At 39.0% G+C, this 20,831-nt stretch overlaps 1 protein-coding gene across 1 annotated transcript in view; it reads right to left on the bottom strand.

Annotated features, from left to right (window-relative positions):
* LOC111148919 (transmembrane protein 156) overlaps window positions 1–12,193 on the bottom strand; it is a 51,055-nt gene extending 38,862 nt beyond the window's left edge. Inside the window, exon 1 of the mRNA XM_022505710.1 lies at window positions 11,960–12,193. Coding sequence (XP_022361418.1) covers window positions 11,960–12,047 — 88 coding nt within the window. The 5' untranslated portion in view covers window positions 12,048–12,193. The remainder of the gene's footprint in view (window positions 1–11,959) is intronic.
* Window positions 12,194–20,831: the final 8,638 nt, after the last annotated feature.

Here is a 20,831-nt window from a genome sequence, read left to right as displayed (position 1 = left end):
CCTGGGTGGCTCAGTGGGTTAAAGCCTCTGCCTTTAGCTCAGGTCATGATCCCAGGGTTCTGGGATCGAGCCCTGCATCGGGCTCTCTGCTGAGCAGGGAGCCTGCTTCCCCCCCCCTCCCCGCCTGCCTCTCTGTCTGCTTGTGATCTCTGTCAAATAAATAAATGAAATCTTTAAAAAAAAAAAAAGACAGGCTGTCAGAATGAATAAACAAACAAAAAGACCCATCTATATGCTGCCCATAAGAGATTCATTTTATTTATTTATTTTATTTATTTATTTAAGAAAGGGAGGGTGAGAAGGAAAAGCAGACTCCCCACTGAACAGGGAGCCCTATGCAGGGCTCGATCTCAGGACCTGGGACCATGACCTAAGCTGAAGGCAGATGTTAACAACTGAACCACCCATGAGAGTTATTTTAGACCTTAGGACACCTACAGATTGAAAGTGAGGGGGATGGAGAAACATTTGTCTTGCAAATAGACGTCAAACACTCCAGTCAAAAGACAGACGGTGTCAGAATGGACTAAAAAAAAAAACCAAGACCCATCTATATGGTGCCTACAAGAGACTCGTTTTAGACCGAAAGACACCTGCAGATGGCAAGTAAGGGAGATGGAGAAACATTTCTTATGCAAATGGATGTCAAAAGAAAGCTGGAGTAGCAATACTTATATTGGACAAACTAGACTTTAAAACAAAGGCTTGTAACAAGAGTAAAGAAGAGCACTATATTGTAATGAAGGGGACTATCCAACAAAAAGATCTAACAATAGTGAATATGCATTCAACATGGGAGTATCCAAATATATAAAACAGTTAATAACAAACTTAAAGGAACAATCAGTAATAATACAGTAATGGTAGTGAATTTTAACGTCCCACTTACATCAATGGACAGATCATCTAAACGGAAAATGGACAAAGAAACAATGGCTTTAAATGACACACTGGGCCAGATGGATTGAACAGATATATTCAGAGCATTCCATCCCCAAAACAAGAGCGTACATTCTTTTCAAGTGCACATGGAACATTCTCCGGAATAGATCACATAGTGGATCACAAAACAGACATCAACAAATACAAAAGGATTGAAATCATACCAGGCCTCTTTTCTGATCACAATGCTATGAAACTAGAAGTCAACCAAAAGAAAAAACTTGGAAAGACCACAAATACATGGAGGTTAAGCAAAATGCTACTAAACAATGAATGGGTCAACCAGGAAATCAAAGAAGAAATCTATTAATGAGCACTGGGTGTTGTATGTAAGTGATGAATCCCTGAATTCTACTCCAGCAACTAATATTGCCCTATGTTAATTAACCAAAATTTAAATTAAAAAAAGAAAACAAAGAATAAATTTTCAAAAGACACAAAAACAAATAAAAATGAAAATTAATGGTCCAAAACCTTTGGGATTCAGCACAAGCAGTCCTAAGAGGGAATTATATAGCAATATGGGCCTACTTCAGGAATCAAGAAAAATCTCGAATAAACAACTTAACCTTACACCTAAAGAAACTAGAAAAAGAACAACAAACAAAGCCTAAGGCCAGGTGGAGGGAAATAGTAAAGATTAGGACAGAGATAAATGATCTAGAAACTAAAAAAACAATGGAACAGATTGTTGTTCTGTTCTTATCCAAGCCAGACTTATCAAAAAGAAAGGAGAAAGGACCCAAATAAAATGTCACAGGTGATGGGTGCCTGGGTGGTTCAGTTGTTAAGCACCTGCCTTTGGCTCAGGTCATGATCCCAGGGTCCTGGGATTGAGCCCTGCACAGGGCTCCTTACTCAGCAGGGAGCCTGCTTCTCCCTCTCCCAATCCCCCTGCTTGTGTTCCTTCTCTTGCTGTGTCTCTCTCTGTCAAATAAATAAATAAAGCCTTTTAAAAATAAAATCACAAATGAGAGAGGAGAAACAACAACCAACACCACAGAAATACAAACAATTATAAGCGAATATTACGAAAAACTATATGCCAACAAATCGGACAACCTAGAAGAAATTAATAAATTCCAGGAAACACATAAATTACCAAAACTGAAACAGGAGGAAATAGAAAAACTTGAACCGATTGATAACGAGTAAAGAAGTTGAATCAGTAATCAAAAAATTCCAACAAATAAAAGTCCAGGGCCAGCTGGCTTCACAGGTGAATTCTACCAAACATTTAAGGAAAAGTTAATACCCATTCTTCTCCAACTATTCCAGAAAATAGAAAAGGAAGGAAAGCTTCTAAATTCATTCTACAAGGCCAGCATTACCCTGATACCCTAACCAGATTAAGACTCCTCTAAAAAAAGACCACTATAAGCCAATATCCCTGATGAATGTGGATGCAAAAATTCTCAATAAAACACTAACAAACTACATTCAATAGTACATTTTTAAAAATCACCATGATCAAGTGGGATTATTCCTGGGTTGCAAGGGTGGTTCAATATTCTCAAATTAATCAATGTGATATATGTCAATAATAAGAGAAAGGATAAGAACCATACGATCATTTCAATAGATGCAGAAAAAGCATCTGACAAAGTACAATACCTATTCATGATAAAAACCCTCCACAAAATGGGTTTGGAGGGAACATACCTCAATATAATAAAGGCATATACAAAAGAACCCACAGCTAACATCATCCTTTATGGAGAAAACCTGAGAGGCTTTCAGGAACCTGAGAAAGATGTCCACTCTCACCAGTTTTATTCAACATATTGCTGAAAGTCCTAACCTCAGCAATCAGACAACAAAAAGAAATAAAAGGCACTCACATTAGTAAAGAAAAAATAAAATTTCCACTATTTGCAGAGGACACAATACTATGTACAAAAAACCTGAAAGACCAAAAAACTGCTGGAACAGTTCAGCAAATTGAGTTGAAATAAAATATCAGCTCAATAAAATTGAGTTGAAATAAAATAAAGTTGCAGGACATACACCAATTAAGCAGCAGAAAGAGAAATTAAGGAATCAACCCCACTTACAATTGCACCAAAAACAGTAAGATACCTAGGGATAAACCTAACCCAAGAGGTGTAAGAGCTGTACTCTGAAAACTGATGAAAGAAATTGAAGATGACACAAAGAAATGACACACAAGACATTTCATGCCCATGAATTAGAAGAACAAATATTGCTAAAATGTCCTATCCAAAGTAATCTACACATGTAATGCAGTCCCTATTAAAATACCAACAGCATTTTTCACAGAATTAGAACAAACAATCCTAAAATTTGTAGACCCCAAAATAAAGACCCCAAATAACCAAAGCAACCTTGAAAAAGGAAAACAAATCTGGGGGCATCACAATTCCAGACTTCAAGTCATATTACAAAACAAGTTGTAGTGATCAAAACAGTATGATACTGGCACAAAAACAGACCCATAGATCCATGGAACAGAATAGAAAACCCAGAAATGAACCCATAACTATACGGTCAGTTTATCTTTGACACAACAGGAAGGAAAATCCAATGGGAAAAAGGCTCTTCAACAAGTGGTGTTGGGAAAACTGGACGGCAACATGCTAAAAGTGAAGATGGACCACTTTTTTATACCATACACAAATGGATTAAAGACCTACGTGTGGGGCATGAGACCATAAAAGTCCTAGAGGCAGTAACCTCTTTGACATCAGTCATACCAGTTTCTTTCTAGATGTGTCTCCTGAGGCAGGGGAAACAAAAGCAAAAAGAAATTGTTGGGACTTCATCCAAATAAAAAGCTTCTGCCAAGTGAAGAAAACATTTAATGAAATTGAAACTCAACACTCCAAAAATGAATAATCCAATAAAAAAAGTAGGCAGAAGGGGTGCCTGGGTGGCTCAGTGGGTTAAGACTGCCTTTGGCGGGATGCCTGGGTGGCTCAGTTGGTTAAGCGGCTGCCTTTGGCTCAGGTCATGATCCCAGCCTCCTGGGATCGAGTCCCACATCGGGCTCCTTGCTCAGCAGGGAGCCTGCTTCTCCCTCTGCCTCTGCTTGCCACTCTATCTGCTTGTGCTCACTCTCTCTGTCAAATAAATAAATAAAATCTTTAAAAAAAAAAAAAAAAAAAAAGACTGCCTTTGGCTCAAGCCATGATCTCAGGGTCTTGGGATTGAGCCCCAAGTCAAGCTCTCTGCTCAGCAGGGAACCTGCTTCTCCTTCTCCCTCTGACTGCCTCTCTGCCTGCTTGTGATCTCTCTCTCTCACTCTTTCTCTCCCTCTCTCTCTCTATCTCCGTGTCAAATAAATAAATAAAATCTTTTTTTAAAAAAGTAAAAAGTCATATGTCAAATTTATCCAAGAAAACAAAAACAAAAATTAATTCTTGGATTGGGCTTATCACATGTCATAGGCCATAAGCATTAATAGCCAAGTTATGACCCAGTTCAAGTCCACAAACTCTCAAGGGCAATTTTTTCCTGGCTCTCTCCAGGGCCTGGATGGAGACAGACAAACTTCCTCACAGCCAGGCAAGTTTTTTCCCCAGATTACTCATTACTTCTTCACAGAGCATGTCACATTTTGTGTCCCAGCCTTAAGCTTCGGCTTCTGTCCCCCAATGTGTGACCCATGAAACAGAGACTCTGGGCCACCAGGAATTGGTAGATGTTCCTCAGGTCACCAACCTGTTCACTCTTGCTTACCCATCTGGATTCATAATTTCTAATCATTTTCCACCTTTGAGGACTTTTCTTACTTTCTTAGTACTTCAACTATGTATTTTGTTGTTGTCTTTAATGTTTTATCTCACATTTTTAGATGTTTCATGCCAAAAGTGTTCTTCAAGATATGACCGCAAGAACAGAAGTTTCAACTCTCTGTTAACCTTCAAAAATAAGGAAGAATTTACAATAAAACCTTCATTGTTTGACAGGCACTAGGTGTTCCAGAAACTATGGTATGTCAGGTCATATTTTCCCAATACCTAGGCTATTTCTCTGTTAATGAGTTGTCAAGGAACTTTGGGAAGAAGCGTGGATTATTTCAGACATTACATATTCTAAGTGTTACTGCTTAAGTATATGAAATGTAAACTGAAGAAAAGAAAATGAGAAATTTTTACCACTAGAAACAACTACTTTGGCAATGCATTTGGTGGTGTCTTATAAAACTAAGCTATTCTACTACATGACAGTTACCAGATAGAAATGAAACCATATTTTCACATGAAGAGTTGTACAAGAATGTTCATAGCAGCATATTTATAATGACCAAAATCTGGAAACAACCCAGTGGCCAAAGGGACAAATGTGACATATTTGTATAAGGGACCATTTAGCGATAAATAGAAAGGAGCTACTGATATACTTCATAACATGGGTGAATCCCAAAAACATTATGCTAAAAAGCTAGACCAAAAATAGACACTGTATGATGAATCCATCCATATAAAAAATAAGAAGGGATAAAACAAAACTATGGTGACATAGGCCACAAAGTTGCCTTGGGGAGAGGAGGAGATTTGACAGAAAAGGGCAAAAGGAATCTTCTGGGAGTAGGAAAATCTGTATTTTATATGGTGCTGTAATTACAGAGGTGTGGACAATTGTCAAAATTTATAAAATTGAACACTTAAGATCTTTGTATTTTATTGTAAGTTGTGCCTTTAAAAAAAATAGCCAAACTAAACATAACACAGCCAATGGTTTCTGTGTATCTTTTATCATTATTGGATATTTTGTATCATAATTCAGCAATTAAAAAAGATTAGCTGCCAGGAGAGAAAAAAGCCTATGGCTTAGGTGCCTAATTTACAGAGATATTTGTTAACATACATTGTTTTCCTTTGGTCAAAGTCTCCTCTTTAGCAACTACCATAGACTCACAAAGTATCAATTTCAATAGCAAAAACAAATAATTTTATTTCTATTTGGGGTTCAGTAATTGAAGGGAAAGGGTAAAAGTATATCATGTTGCAAATGAATGATATATCCATGATGTTAACCAGATAAGAAATAGGGGAGTCTGGACAGGATATGGATTTATTCACAGAACATGTGGGAAAGACCATTTTTTTTTAAAGATTTTGTTTATTTACTTTGCGGGGGGGAGAGAGAGTGAGAGAGAAAGAGAGAGCACGAGTAGGGGAGAGGCAGAGAGATAAGCAGTCTCCCCACTGAGCAAGGAGCTAGAGGCAGGGCTCAATCCCAGGACCCTAAAAATTCTTGGTGTTCAGTAGAAGTTTGTTTCAAAAATATAAGGTGGGGAAGACAATGCCTGGTCAGCCTAAATCAGAAGACGGTTATAAGGGTCAGCTAAGAAGTGCTTCCTTTCAGAGTGTTTCCTTTTTGTTTCCTGTACAATATGACTCAGAAAATTCCCTCAATCAACAAATACTCAGTGAGTGCCTCCTAATGTGACAACTTCTGTTCTAAGCGCTTAAAACATGACCAACATAAACAAAAACCTCATTTTCATTGTGCTTACATTCTACTTGGAGAAATTGGACAACAAAATGTACACACAATAAATAAGCAAGTTATATAGGGTATAAGTTCTATGGAAAAAAGAAGTATATATGGAAAAAGAGAAGTATAGAGGGGTAAGATATATTACCACATTACTGTTTTAAAGAAAGTTGTTTTTTCTATAAAAACAGAAAAGATATACAGAGAGAGCATTTATCTACCAATGCAGTGAGACAAGCTGGTAGAAAGCATCTCAAGCTAGGGTGGGTATAGCACCTAATAGAGAAGAGAAGAAAACCAGTTCAGCCAAAACAGTGGAAAATAGTATCCTCAGCAGTATCTTTTTTTTTTTTTTTTTTTTGCCAGCACCTAATGTATGAAATATATACGTAAACAGACTGTGTTGATTAGTAGCCATTTTCATGTTACAAAGATTCAGAAAATCCCATAAAAAATACAATGTTACAACGAAGTAAATCTATCCATCTAGTTTTATTCCTTCTCTGAATATTTTCTGGAAAGTCTCTCTTGAGAATGATGCTTCACCATGAAGATGTTGACATATTTAATGCACCAAAATGAGTGATATGTCAAAGCACTGGGTATAGTACCTCATATATGTGTAAGTGTTTATTATGTTTTAAAAAAAAATTTTAGGAGCACCTGGGTGGCCCAGTCGGTTAAGTGCCTGATTCTTGATTTTGGCTCAGGTCAGGATCTCGGGGTCATGATATCGAGCCCCGCAGCAGGCTCCACATTCGGCACGGAGTCTGCTTAAGATGCTTTCTCTCTCTGCCTGTATGTGTGCGCGCTCTCTCTCTCCCCACCGCCAAATAAATAAATAAATAAATCTCTTTACAAAATTTTAATACCTGGGGTACCTGGGTGCTCAGTGGGTTAAGCCTCTGCCTTCGGCTCAGGTCATGGTCTCGGGATCCTGGGATCGAGGCCCGAATCGGGCTCTTTGCTATGCAGGGAGCCTGCTTCCCCCTCTCTCTACCTGCCTCTCTGCCTACTTGTGATCTCTGTCTGTCAAATGAATAAATAAAATCTTTAAAAAAAATTTAATACCCATTAGTCTCTTTCCCAGGCCTTATTGGGGATTACTGATTAACTTGCTTTTTTCTTTTTTTTTTCTTTTCTCAATTGGAATCGTTTTTAGTATTTAAATATAAAAAGTGAGCACTTACTTTTTTCTTTTTAAGACAGACACACAGGTCTCTTGTAGCCAAAATGGGCAGCGGGAATGAGCTCCTCTTCTGTCCTCCACAGTCCCCATCCTATGGTTGAAACCGCTGCCTGGCCCTCCCTCCATTCTGGCATAGAAGTTCACAGCAGCTGCTTTACACCCCAGCTGCAACGCATTACTATTTCATATTGTGGGCATGTCCCTTCTCCCCATCAGGTTTAGATAGATCAATATGCCAAAGTTAAAAAAAAAAAAATCCAAATAATTAGTTACAACACTACTGAATTTTCAAACTTGTCCCACTAAGCCCAGTCATAGAGCAGTCACCATCTAGATCTTTCCAGGAAGTGAAGGGAGAGCCCCTGATGTTCCTCCTGAGAGCCCTGGGTTAGGCCCTAGAAGTATCTGCTGCTGTCACAGTTCTTGCTGCTGTTGCCCTTATAGCTTCTCAGTCTCAAAGACAACAGAAGAACCAGGAGCATGAAGGAAGTGGTCCCATTCCACACGGCTGCCCTGGAAAACCTGCACATTTTCTGAGCCACAAAGAGGGAGAGATCCAAAGTGGCTCCAGCCGTGGACGGGACCCTCTCTGGGAACATCTCTGTCAGCCCCCACAGTCTCTCGGACAGGGTCTCGTCTAGTTCCTAGTCCTCCTCCTCCAGCTCCTCCTCAGTCTTCTCAGAATGGCCTTTTGGAAGCCATTGGTCCAGGGACAGGGGCACCCCAGGGCCGCCAGCAGAGGCGGCCATCACTGATGGACTTTCTAATGAGCCAGTCAATAAGAGGGAAATAACGTGCCATTTTTAAGAAGGAGGATAACCCTTTCAGGCAAATGGATTGCAGCAATCCTTGATAAAACTGTTCTTTATCATACAGACGTAAGTTAAGGTGTACAGAGCTTAATATACTTCAGGGTTTATCCTATAGTCCATAAGTCAAGTTCCTTTATCCATTGTTTTCTTAAAGTTCACTGCCCCTCATACTACCATTTCCCTCAGAAAGTGTGCAATGCAACAGGGAAATGAAAGCTGGTAAACACAGTTTATGTTAGTTTGGGTCTTAAATGTAAGGGAGGAAGTCGAACAGCTAGATAAAATTAGGTTTCAGGTGTGTTTATGGCTGCTACCCCTGTCTCGCATTGCCACGGACAGTCAGTAAGACACTTGTATAACTCACTACAGTTTCTGGTTTCAAGATTGTCTGAGATATTGAGATGAGTACGTTTTATCTGAAAATTAGTAATAATCGCTTCTCTTAGAAAGTGCTTCTGCAAGCAGGTTAGGGAGGAATATTAGCTGATGGCTAGAATTCTGAGAGCGATTCCTCTTTGCAACAAAAAAGGGAAGAAACACCCTCCCCAGACAGGCCTGGAAGCAACGTTATGTCCCCATCACACCTCTTTTACATTGCTGTTTTAGTAATGATTTTAATTATTTACCAGCCAGGCATCCCCTTGACTGAAAACTTGAAGGAAGAATTGCCTTTCGTTTTTTGTAGCCCCAGGTTCCTGGCTATTCATTCCCATTTCAGTACACTTGCCGAAGCGAGCACAGGTAGACGTTACTTGTAAGTATAAATAAATAAATAAATAATCCGCGAGAGCCCCCTTTTTTTAAAAAAATTATTTATTTATTTGACACACAGAGAGAGACAGCAAGAGAGGGAACACAAGCAGGCGGAGTGGGAGAGAGAGAAGCAGGCTTCCCTCTGAGCAGGGAGCCCGATGTGGGGCTCGATCCCAGGACCCTAGGATCATGACCTGAGCCAAAGGCAGATGCTTAACCACTGAGCCACCCAGGCACCCCCAGATTTCTATTTGTTAACCAGATCTTGCTCTCTTAACACTGCAAGTCCAAGAAAAGTTTGGTGAGGTCTTTTGTATGGGGTCAATCCAGGCTCCCTTAATTGCAAGGAGCTCTGAATCAAAATATATCCATTCCTTTTTCTAGCTCCATTATCTACATGCAACATAAGTGTATCGATTCATGACACCAACTATTGGCTCTCAGTATAAGCTGCCTTTCAAGTAAACTGAAAGTATTAAAATAGTTTCTCTTGCTGGTACATGTGCTCAATGCAAACTCATTAAAAGTCCAAAACACTGCTGAAGAAGTTCCTCTTCCTCAGTAAAGTTAGACTAGAGAGCTTATACTGTATAATTATGATAATTGAATATTCTGAGTAATGATTATTCAGAGACTCGGATACATTCTTGATGAAAAAGGATCAAACACGGTTCTCTATTTTTAACTTGGGCCTTCAGAGGGTTTATTATTTTGAAATCAAATCTATTAAACTCCGTGAATACATTATTCCTCATTAAGATTCCTTCTGAATTCATTTGATGTCTGAACGACATGGTATCAGTGAATAATTTATAAGTAAAAATCATTTTACAATATTTATCTTAGAAATTAAAGTGAATAGAATATAAGAAAAAATGGGGGAAAAAAACCCACAAGTAACTGATGGGGAGAGTAAAACTATACAGGAGAGTCTCAAGGTTAATTTTAGCACTTCCTGAACACTCTTAGCTTATCATCTAAATAATTTACAAGGTATTTTATGAAATATGTAGTTGACAAGTCATCACGTTTCATGAGGCAACTGTAATTGTGATTAAAAAATTACTGAAAAAAGTGAAGCAATTATGTAACCTTAGTCAATTCTATATTAGACTATACAAAATGAGGCTATATGAACTTGATCCCGGTGACCCACAAGCCATTAAAAAATATAAAGTAGTATTATTGCACTATTGCATGTGTAAAATATTTTGCCCAATAATCAACCTTTCCTTACTGGTAGCTCTGTGCAAAATTCCTCCTACCACAAAATGACATTGGGATTAAGATGATGGTTTTTTTCAAACATTTTTGTTTGTTGGCCCCAGGGAGGGTTCTTTGAAACAAAATTCCCAAATAAATCCACCTCCCTCAAATAGTCCAAGAAAATACCTATGCTGTTCTTGGGCCAGGAAAAGACAAATGGCTATTTTCAGTCTGAGGAGGCAATATAGGGAGTATTGAGAGCTGATGTAATCATCTTGAAAGTAAGAAGATGAAAATCATTGATGGCTGATTACCGTCAAGGCATCTGCTCAAAAAAGAAAAACTTTTAACATGCTCTGGCTTTCACCAGTTCTCATAAAACACTAACCAATAGTTAGCAGTTTAAGAAATCTTTTTTAGGCTGATTACTTGGTTTTCATTAGCTGAACCTACTTTTTTGGAGGTAAAGGTCGATCTTTATGGCCTACATTAGATTAACTATTAAATGAGCTTACTCCTCACTACAAAAAAGCTTAAAAATCAAAATATGTTATCTCCATTCCAATTCTAACTCTTCTCTTTCTATTTTCACTATGTGGAATCAAGAATTAAAACTACATGTTACGGTTGTTTCACCTAAGCAACATAACTCCTGAAAACCAAGACAAATGTGAAAAATTCAATTTTTCACAAAATTGCACTTGGTGTTTATTTAAAAAATATTGTTATCTGGCCACTTAGCGTCACGTATAGGCAACAATAATCATCACAGCCAGCCATCAAACGGAAGCTTTTTGCTGATCTTAAACAAATTCATATAACTTTGATGATAGAATACAGCATTTTCTTTTTTTCTCCTTATTAAATGCTAGGGAGCACATTTACCATCGAAACAGTCACATTAATATATTTCCAAATCTTTTACTGACCTATAAAAACAGCTGAAATTTACATTTATTTATTTCCTTATCCTAGGTTTCAACAAACATACACAAGACCCTGAATTATCCACAGAGTTTATTTTGTTCCTTTTTACTCTAGTAACATCCACAAACACGCACACCTTTTGAAATTTCACCCATCTCATTTTAATTCTATTTTGAATACTCTTATTTTTCAAAAGGCAGCAGTGAGTTACTTGTGTGAAATGGCTGTGATGGATGGAAATCAAGCATTTTTAACATAATAAATATCACTTGTTTTATAAAAATCATTCCAGAAGCTAAAAGCATACTTAGAACTGTCTTGAAGGAAACTACTTCAAAGAGCAAAATCATGTGAGAAGATTAATGTAAACTTGATGTTTAAAATCTAGACTCCAAAAAAAAAAAAAAAATCTAGACTCCAAATATTAAAGACGTCTCTTCATTTTTCATCTCATGACCATGTGCCACAATAATTTAGTGCTGGGAATAAGGTTACTGTGCTCTGTAAGAGTCAATTAACATTACAATCTCATTTGTGTAACTTTTTAGATGTAGACCTTCAGCCCATGCAGCGTGTATCTAAAAAGACCTTTCCTGTGACCATTAGCTATCATGATTTTTATTAAAAAATTAGAAAAAGAAAAAATAAATTATAATGATACACTCACCTTTCGGTGTCTTAAAATATTCGGGCAAAAGTAAAATGAACGCGATCACTATTGCCAAAAGTAATTTAAAGAGGGCTGTTTTTGTCATGTCTCTTCACATGACACGGTGTGTTCCTGTCCAGGACATGGGTGGCATGTCTCTTCCTGCTTTGAGTTTCATCTCTGCAGTACTTTAAGTTTATGCAATTTACTTCATACTCACTTCCTTTTGGGTAAGACTTAAAAAAAAAAAAAAAGAGGGTTTGAACAGAGACGTCTTCATTTTGAGTCACTTTCCATTATGAAAACTACTGTCTAAGAAGTAAGACACTTTCAAACTATCTTCTAAACAAGAAATATTGAAAAAAAAAAAAAAGATCTCAAGAAGCAAAGGGGTCTTGTCCTCATCCAGAATTGAAGCTATTTTCCCACGTTTACCAGTCTGTAGGAGTAAATATAAACCCACAATATACATGCCAAAAACAAACGATGAAGGTCAGTCATGTCCAGTTACTCATTTACTTGTTAAATGATTGTTGGCCCCTTTTAAATGCCAGGCTGAACTGGATTCTGGTGTTCAGGAAAAGAGTGTGTCTATTAGACTGTAAACAGTACAAATGTAAGGATAAATGTAAGGATAAACCAAAATTTCAATTCTACTTTACTACCTTGTATAAAGCAGTGGAATGGGACTCATTATTATTATGCCTATAAACAGTGTGATCATTGTTCCCGAACCCACATTGTCCATTCCTGTTTCAAAAAATGATCTTTCATTATGATAATCCCAGTGAAGTAAACGACTTCATCTTAGAATATAAATGAAGAGTAGGGGAAGTTCGGGGTGAAGAAAGAATATGTGCAAACAAGTACTTTTATTCCATTGTTTTTGTTTTCTAGTTTAAAAAAAAAAAAAAGGTAGGGAATATCTCCAATCATTTTCTACCTGGTCATTCCATCTGGTACCTCCATCACCCCATCTGTTTCCATTCATCCTATCTGTTCCTACTGACCCAACCCTGGGCTTTATGAAACGATGGATGACTGAGGAGTAGGAGGCAGGGAACAAAAGTGCTGCTGTGGCTATGTTGTGAGTACAAATTAACTGTCTTGCCTTAGGATTGGGTGTGGGGATTTGATTGACAGATGGGAATTGTGGGTTAAGAGACCTTAGAAACTGAATCTAAGAACAGTCAAAATGGAACTAGAACTTCAAACATTAGGCTTATTTTATGAACAGCATCAAGGATCATTCCAAGGAAGAGAGGAATTGATGAGAGTCATTGCCTGCACAGCGTATTGGACTGAGACATGTTATGTCATATGTCCAGCAGGGTCTTCAGTAAAGATGCTGGTGGAAAGGGGTAAGAGACCCTGTCTTTTAATTCTTTCCTATCTTGTTGGTGTCACTAAGTGACAGTGGACTTCCTACTCCCCCCTTGACCCTGTTTTGATTCCCCAATTTTTATTTACAAATACAAACATTCCAATCATAATTTTACTAATGGAGAAGAAATTGATCAAGAAAAGATTAACTTGATGTTCCACCACCCAGTTAGTTTAATTCCTTGATCAATTTTCTTTAAAAGAGCAGCTAGGGGTGTCCGGGTGGCTCAGTGGGTTAAGCCTCTGCCTTTGGCTCAGGTCATAATCTCAGGGTCCTGGGATGGAGCCCCGCATCAGGCTTTCTGCTCAGCATGGAGCCTGCCTCTACTTCTCTCTCTGCCTGCTTGTGATCTCTCTCTCTCTCTGTCAAGTAAATAAATAAAATATTAAAAAAATTAAAAAAATAAAAAGGTAGCTAAACCACTTTTTAATTTTTCCGCTTTAATTTGATTTCACTGAAATTAGTTTTGTGAATATCTGTCCTTTTTTATGAACAACAATGCTTTGGTTCATTGATTAATTCTCTTGTTCATCTCAGATTTTATGGGTTTGTGAGTTTTCTTTGTGGTAGTGTTCTTGCAGACCTCCTTCTTCCTTCCCCACCCCTCCCCCATAACATGGCATCAGACGGGTGGTTTTATTCTTGAGCACCTGGAAGACAAACTTCCCTAGTAAACTCCGTGGGCTTCTCTGGAGCTGTGCAAATGGTGGATGTCAAGAGACCAACCAGGGCAGTGCCTCACTGCTCTGAGGATGTGGGGGAGTCAGGATCTCGTATCTGGCCTATAATCCACTTGCTGGACACCAGTGTGTCATGTCTTAACGAGCAAAAAAAATACACCCTGAGATATTTCAGGAATATTCTCCCCTTCCATCAGTGTTCTCCTTCCTTTTGTTCTTCTTTTAATTGTACCATCCCCTTTCAATCAACTGAACATGAAAACTCTGCAGAATAACTTATTTCTAAAGACTTCAGTAGATTTTTAATGGTCCTTAGATAATTCATTTAATGGTACTCCAATTGTGTCCTTTAAAAATATTTGTTTATGTAGCACTACAATGTGAATATTCATTTATATAAATCTTTGTGTGAGTCTGATTTATGGCATGGAATTACAAAGACAAACAGTGCAAAGGTTTTTGGAGTTCTTAATTCATATAAACAACTATCTCCCAGAAGAAGTGAGTCAATATAAACTCAACCAGGAGTGTATGAGAATGCCCATGTCACAAATGTCAACATTGGCCATTTTATTCTCTCAACTTTTGTCCATTTGAAAAGGAAGGGAAAACACTTGTTTTAATATTCATTTCTCTGATTGCTGGCAAGTCTAAACATTTTTCATATTTGCGGGCAATTTGAATTTCTTATAAATTGGCTGTTCATGTCTCTTACTGGAATATTTGTATCCTTGTTGTTGCTTTATAGGCCTTTTTCTCTACTGGGAATATGTATCCCTTGCCACATATGTTGCAAACAATTCCCTCAGGTTGTCATGTTCCATTTCTTTTTGTATAGGGTGGGTTTTTTTCTCCCTATTTGTGACAGAATATAAAATATGGTAGATTATGGACTTAAAAGGTTTATGTTAAGAAACACAATTCTTCCTCATTGTATTTGTAATATTAAATATAAATATAATATTTACAATAATATAATTATAATTATAATATCAAACACAATTCTTCCTCATTGTAGTCATAATAATTTATATCTCACCAAGGAGTTTACTTTTTTTTTAATTAAGATTTTCTTTATCTATTTGACAGAGAGAGAGAGCCAGAGAGAGAGGGAACAGAAGTGGGGGAGTGGGAGAGGAAGAAGCAGGCTTCCTGCTAAGCAGGGAGGCAGATGCAGGGCTCTATCCCTGGGATCATGGTCTGAGCCGAAGGCAGACACTTAACAGATTAAAACCACCGAGGTGCCCCCAAGCAGTTTACTCTTAAATACAAAATTTACTTGCAGCCTGATTTTGGCTGCCTGCAATGCATAATAACAAACTAAGAAGCCTGGTCATCTTTTTAACAATGGAAACATCTGACCTTCTAATAAATTGTTAGAGAGTTAATACTAATGGTAAAGGACCACAGCTCCATAGTTTTGTTTTATAATTTCCAAAGCTTCTTCATAGATATTAGATTATAAAGGGAGAATCTAAGAACATGAGTACAAATCTGCTATTACCCGTGCATTGTGGACTTCTCTCTCCTACCTCAATGAAGAAGAAAGAAATTAATACAACTAAAACACAAAAGGGTGTTATTACATTAGTGTTTAACTTCCCTAAGTCTTATACTTCATATCATAGACTCAGGCTCTCAAAGTACTTTAATGTGACCATACCTCTAATGAAGGCTAAAACCCTAATAATAATTGTACCCTGTGTGCTAGATACAGTTTTTTAACAATTTATTTATTTATTTGAGAGAGAGAGAGAGCAAGGGAGGGAGGAACTGAATCTCACAATCCTGAGATCACGACCTGAGCAGAAACCAAGAGTCAGACACTTAACCAACTGTGCCACCGGGGCGCCCCTAGACCCAAATTTTTTAAATGACAGAATTCTTTATTTCCAGGAGCTTCTTTCTTTACCCAAGTAAGCAAGAAAAACATACTTTTAACAAATAATAAATAACAGCCTTAAAAAGGATGATTCAGATTAACTTCTATGTAGTCATCTACTATTATGTGAAATACATACTTATATATACTTTATGTGAGCAATACATTTTTTATTTCTTTTTTCATTGAAATTACCCTTAATCCTTTCACAATATTGTGTAGAGAGATCTTTTGGAGTCAACAAAAACAATAGCCATGATCAATGACGTTTATTGGACATTTATCGTATGTTCCTGCACAGTACTGAATGTCGTATATGGATTCTTTTATGCACTCCCCCAGCAAATCCCTGAGGGAGTTACTACTGTTATTCTGATTGTACAAGCAAAGACTATTAGGCATTGAAAAGTCAAGAAAGTGGACGCCTGGGTGGCTCAGTTGGTTAAGCATCTGCTTTTGGCTCGGGTCATGATCCTGGAGTCTTTGGATCGAGTCCCACATTGGGCTCCCTGCATATTAAAAAAAAAAGAAAGAAAGAAAAGAAAAGTCAAGAAAGTGCTCTAAATCACATTGTTAACACAAAGTAAAGCTCTGGCTTCAAACCCAGAAAGTATCCCTGCAGACTTAATGCTTTCAACCCCTGTGCTATCCCCCCACCCTCAGACTGTATGAGAACACTTGTCAGGAATTGTCACTTATAAAACAATAATGATAATAACAAAACAAACACAGCCCTTACCATGTGCCCAGATTTCTCACGGGGAGCACTACCGACATTCTGGGCTGGATAAGTCTGTTTGTAGGGGGTGCTGTCCTGTTCTTTGTTGGGCACTTACCAGCAGATGCCAGTAGCAACTCCCTAGCCCAGTTTTGACAACAACAACAACAAATATCTCCAGACCTTACCAGCTGTTTCCGTGGGGACCAATTAGCTTCCACCTGAGAACCATGGCGCCTTAGCTACACTTCCATCAAGTCGTTTCATCCCCCTGACAACCCTATGAAATCATTATTTCCGTTTTACTCACTTCAGATGAGCTCTATTCCAGGTAATCTCATCACCCAGAAAGTGCATTTAAAAGACAATTCATAATCGGGATCAGCCAAATGACTTCTGGTTGTGTTGCTTGCGGATAAACTACTTTGGCAAAACAGGGATGCTGGGATTAACACATTTTGTGGGAGGAGATAATCTCTTATTAATGAAGTCGGCCTCCGTCTGGAGAGGGTTTTGGGAAGTTCCAACGTCCTTGTGCATTTTGCGGTTCATTCTTCAAATATTTACCGAACGTCTCCATGATGTCAGGCAGCGTCCTGAGCCCTGGAGATGAAGTAGCAAATGAAGACAAGGTCTTTGAACTCACATTCTGGTGGGAGTGTACATCCCAGTGACAGACAATAATCAAATAATGACAACAGTTTATTTTCAGATAATGTTAACTGTTATGGAAAAAAAAAAAGGCAAAATATAATGTGCCGACAGAGAGTCCGGCAGGGCATATACTGCTTTAAATAAGAATGTGAAAGATCTTGTACGATCCATTTATATGACACGAGGGAAAAGGCCAAACCACAGCGACAGAAAATACACCAGTGGTTGCCACAAGAGGCTGCAGGTGGAGGGAAGTTTGACTACGAAGGTGCCGGAGAGAATTTCTAGGTGATGGAAATGTTCTATATATGGATTAGAGCTTGACGTGGGTGGTTTACAACTGTATGCATTAGTCAGAGTTCTAGAACTGTACGGTCCCAGGTGTGGATTTTGCTGTATGTAAATTATATCCCAATAAATACTTTCTTTCTCTTTCTCTCCTGATGGGAGTAAAGATGGACTGCCCCAAAATATGCCACTTTGGTATATTGATTATTTTCAATTAAAATTACTTAAGGGCAGGAAGGACACTCTGACCCTCCTTTGCCCCACCAAAGGCACGAAATAAATTCCCCACATGAAGGATACAGTCTTTGCACCTAGAGTGGTAGAAGGCATCGTTATTGCCAGAGATGGGGAGCACAGGGCCAAGAAGGCTGTATAAACAAACCTTGTTATTTATTTATTATTTTGCTACCCCACACCCAGACTCCTTGTCCAATCTTCACAAATAATTGTTTCTTTGTCTAAAAGATATCAAAGCTGCCGGCTTTGGTTTCTTCTTTGAGCCTCATACTTCTATGACCTCCAGTATGTATGAAATTTAATTTGTTTGTCTCCCGTTCATCTGTCTTGTGTCAATTTAAATATTAGGCCAGCCAAAGATCCAGAAGGGAGGAAAGGAATCGTTTTCCTCCCCTCTAGTCCACACAGGTTTTTTTTTCTGTTTTAGAATCGGAGATCATTGAGGAGCCAGGGCCAGAGCTGGAAATTCAGACAAAGCCTCGGTTCAGTCCGGAGAACACCCCAGGCCTGTCCCTGCTTGCTTTCAGTGGCTACATTGAGGCTGTTTCGAAGAACCCCAGGGCATGAGGGTACCCAGGAGGTCACCCTTTCAGCGGCCAGGTTGGAAGTTTCCAGGTTGGCCCTAGGAAGTGTAGCCAGAACCTCAGAGAAGCAGAAGAGGGGCTCAGCATTGCTCAGACTACGGGCTACGGTTTATGGTGCTGCCTTCTCTTTGTTCTCCTCCCCTCTGGCGAGCATCTGGTTTGAGCTGCTACCACTGGGTTCAGAGCCTACCTAAGGCCTCCACAGGCAGACCTCCCCAGAGATGTCCGGCCTTCAGCACCTGGCCCATTCATGGTTGCTTTGCCTCCACTGTCCCCACCACCAGTCACCCGTGGCCAGGAAAACAGAGTCTGTGTTCACTAACAAAACCTACCACATGGAAATATCAGTCTATGTGGGACAGAACCTGGTGGGGCCACTTTCCTTCAAAGGAATATGAGGCAGGTTTGTGTGCCCAGCCAGTACATCCAGAAAGGGGAAGCAAGAAGGGAAAACCAGGGACATCTGGGTGGCTCAGTCACTTAAGCCGCTCACTCTTGGTTTTGGCTCAGGTCATGATCTCAGGGTCCTGATCTCAGGTCCTGAGATGGAGCCCCATGGCGGGCACTGCTTAAGGCTCTCTCCCTCTCCCTCTGCAGCAGCCCCCCCCCCATATGTGCTCTCTCTCTCTCGATTAAATAAATAAATCTTAAAAGAAGAAGAAGAAGAAGGAGGAGGAGGAGGAGGAGGAGGAGGAGGAGGAAGAGGAGGAGGAGGAAGAGAAGAAGAAGATGAGAATGAAACCAGCCTGGAATGGATTCCTAGAACTGAGCAGGAAGAGGAGGGAGAGGAGAAGGGGGAGTGGGAGGGCAGATAGAAGAGAGGGGCAAGAGGGGAGGAGAAGAAAATGAGGATGAAACCAGCCTGGAATTGATCCCTAGAACTGCTGCAGTATTTCAGTCTTTGGGAACAAAGTTTCTGGCAAGTCCTTTGACATTGAATGCAGTCCTTGTTAATTACAAGTATAAAGAGACAAAAAAGCGCAAATCGAAACATTCTTCAGAACGCTAGAATACAACAATCTTTGATTCTCCAGGAAATAGAGTAAAATCAATTGTTCAGAGTCTGAAAGTATCAGGTCCAATAGGTCCAGTCAGAGGGAAAAAGAGCTGATTGTAACAAGAGGGCATTTCAATGTCAAATTATGAATGCATGTCATTTTCTTCCCCTCCATCCACCAAGAAAATCAAGAAATAGTATTACTTAGATTCAGAGGGGCCCTCTTGGTACAGCCAGTTCTTTTTATCTCGGGCTGGACCTATTAGACCTAATACTAATAGAGCAATTACTATGACTCTGTTGTGTGAAGAAGAGTCAAGGTTGTTTTATTGTAACATCATGAAGAATATCTCGATTATGTTCTCTTTTTTTAATGGGGACTCTGTATGCAATGTTATTTCTTGATTTTCTTAAGAGAGGAGAATGAAATGCTTATTTTCTCCCCTCTTTGTGCTGCTTGGGCCGCGGAGTGTCTTCTGATGTGCGTAGCGCATCCCACCATCTTTTCACCCACTCTTTCCAGTCTCGGGTCAGCTGCTTGTTACTCCGCCAGGATCTCTCCCCGAGAATTCTGTGCTAAGTATAGTCACTGAATATAGAATGTAAGTGTGAACATAGAGGCATGTGTGCTTTTAAAAAGATGAACAATGGGGCGCCTGGGTGGCTCAGTGGGTTAAAGCCTCTGCCTTCGGCTCAGGTCATGATCCCGGGGTCCTGGGATCAAGCCCCGCATCGGGCTCTCTGCTCCGCAGGGAGCCTGTTTCCTCCTCTCTCTCTGCCTGCCTCTCTGCCTAGTTGTGATTTCTCTCTGTCAAATAAATAAAATATTAAAAAAATAAATAAATAATAAAAAGCTGAACAAAATGGAGGAGGAAGGGGAAGCATCATGACTGATAAGGACTTTTCAGTTTACTTATCCGTCTGATTCATCTTGGTTTGTTCTTGCCTCTGTAACAAGCAACACAGTATCTCCTACGCTGTGGGCCTCTCCATCGCAGCTGGTGAGTGTTGCTGAATAAATGTTCCATAAGTACGCCATCAGCACAGTGACAAACCTTGTCTAGTGGTTATGAACTTGTGCTCCAAGAACATTACAATGGAAGCCAGATTGAGTGGTTCCTGTCTGTTGGTGAATCAGGAAGTCATATATCAAATATGAAGATACACCCTGGAATAGGTTTTTTAACTCATAAGAAATCGACATCCATTTGTAGCCTTGCAACTGTTATTTTTTTAAAAGTAAAAGCAATAAAACTGTTATTTTCTAAAAGTAAAGTACATTGAAATGCTGAAATAATATTTTTAATGCAAAAAAATATATAAGTACTTTGTGTTCATTCCTTTTCCTTTGAAGTTTATGGAATCCTAAATTAAGGACCTTGTAAATTTTCATGAAACTGGCAAGTCTAATGCTGTAAATTAGAGGAAAGTTCCTGCTTGTGTATGTTATAGTGATCAGAGGAAAA

The sequence above is a fragment of the Enhydra lutris genome, unplaced genomic scaffold (assembly GCF_002288905.1).
Source record: "Enhydra lutris kenyoni isolate GAN:26980312 unplaced genomic scaffold, ASM228890v2 scaffoldscaffold21, whole genome shotgun sequence".
In the NCBI taxonomy this organism is placed as follows: domain Eukaryota; kingdom Metazoa; phylum Chordata; class Mammalia; order Carnivora; family Mustelidae; genus Enhydra; species Enhydra lutris.
This window is presented reverse-complemented; position numbering and strand designations above follow the sequence as displayed.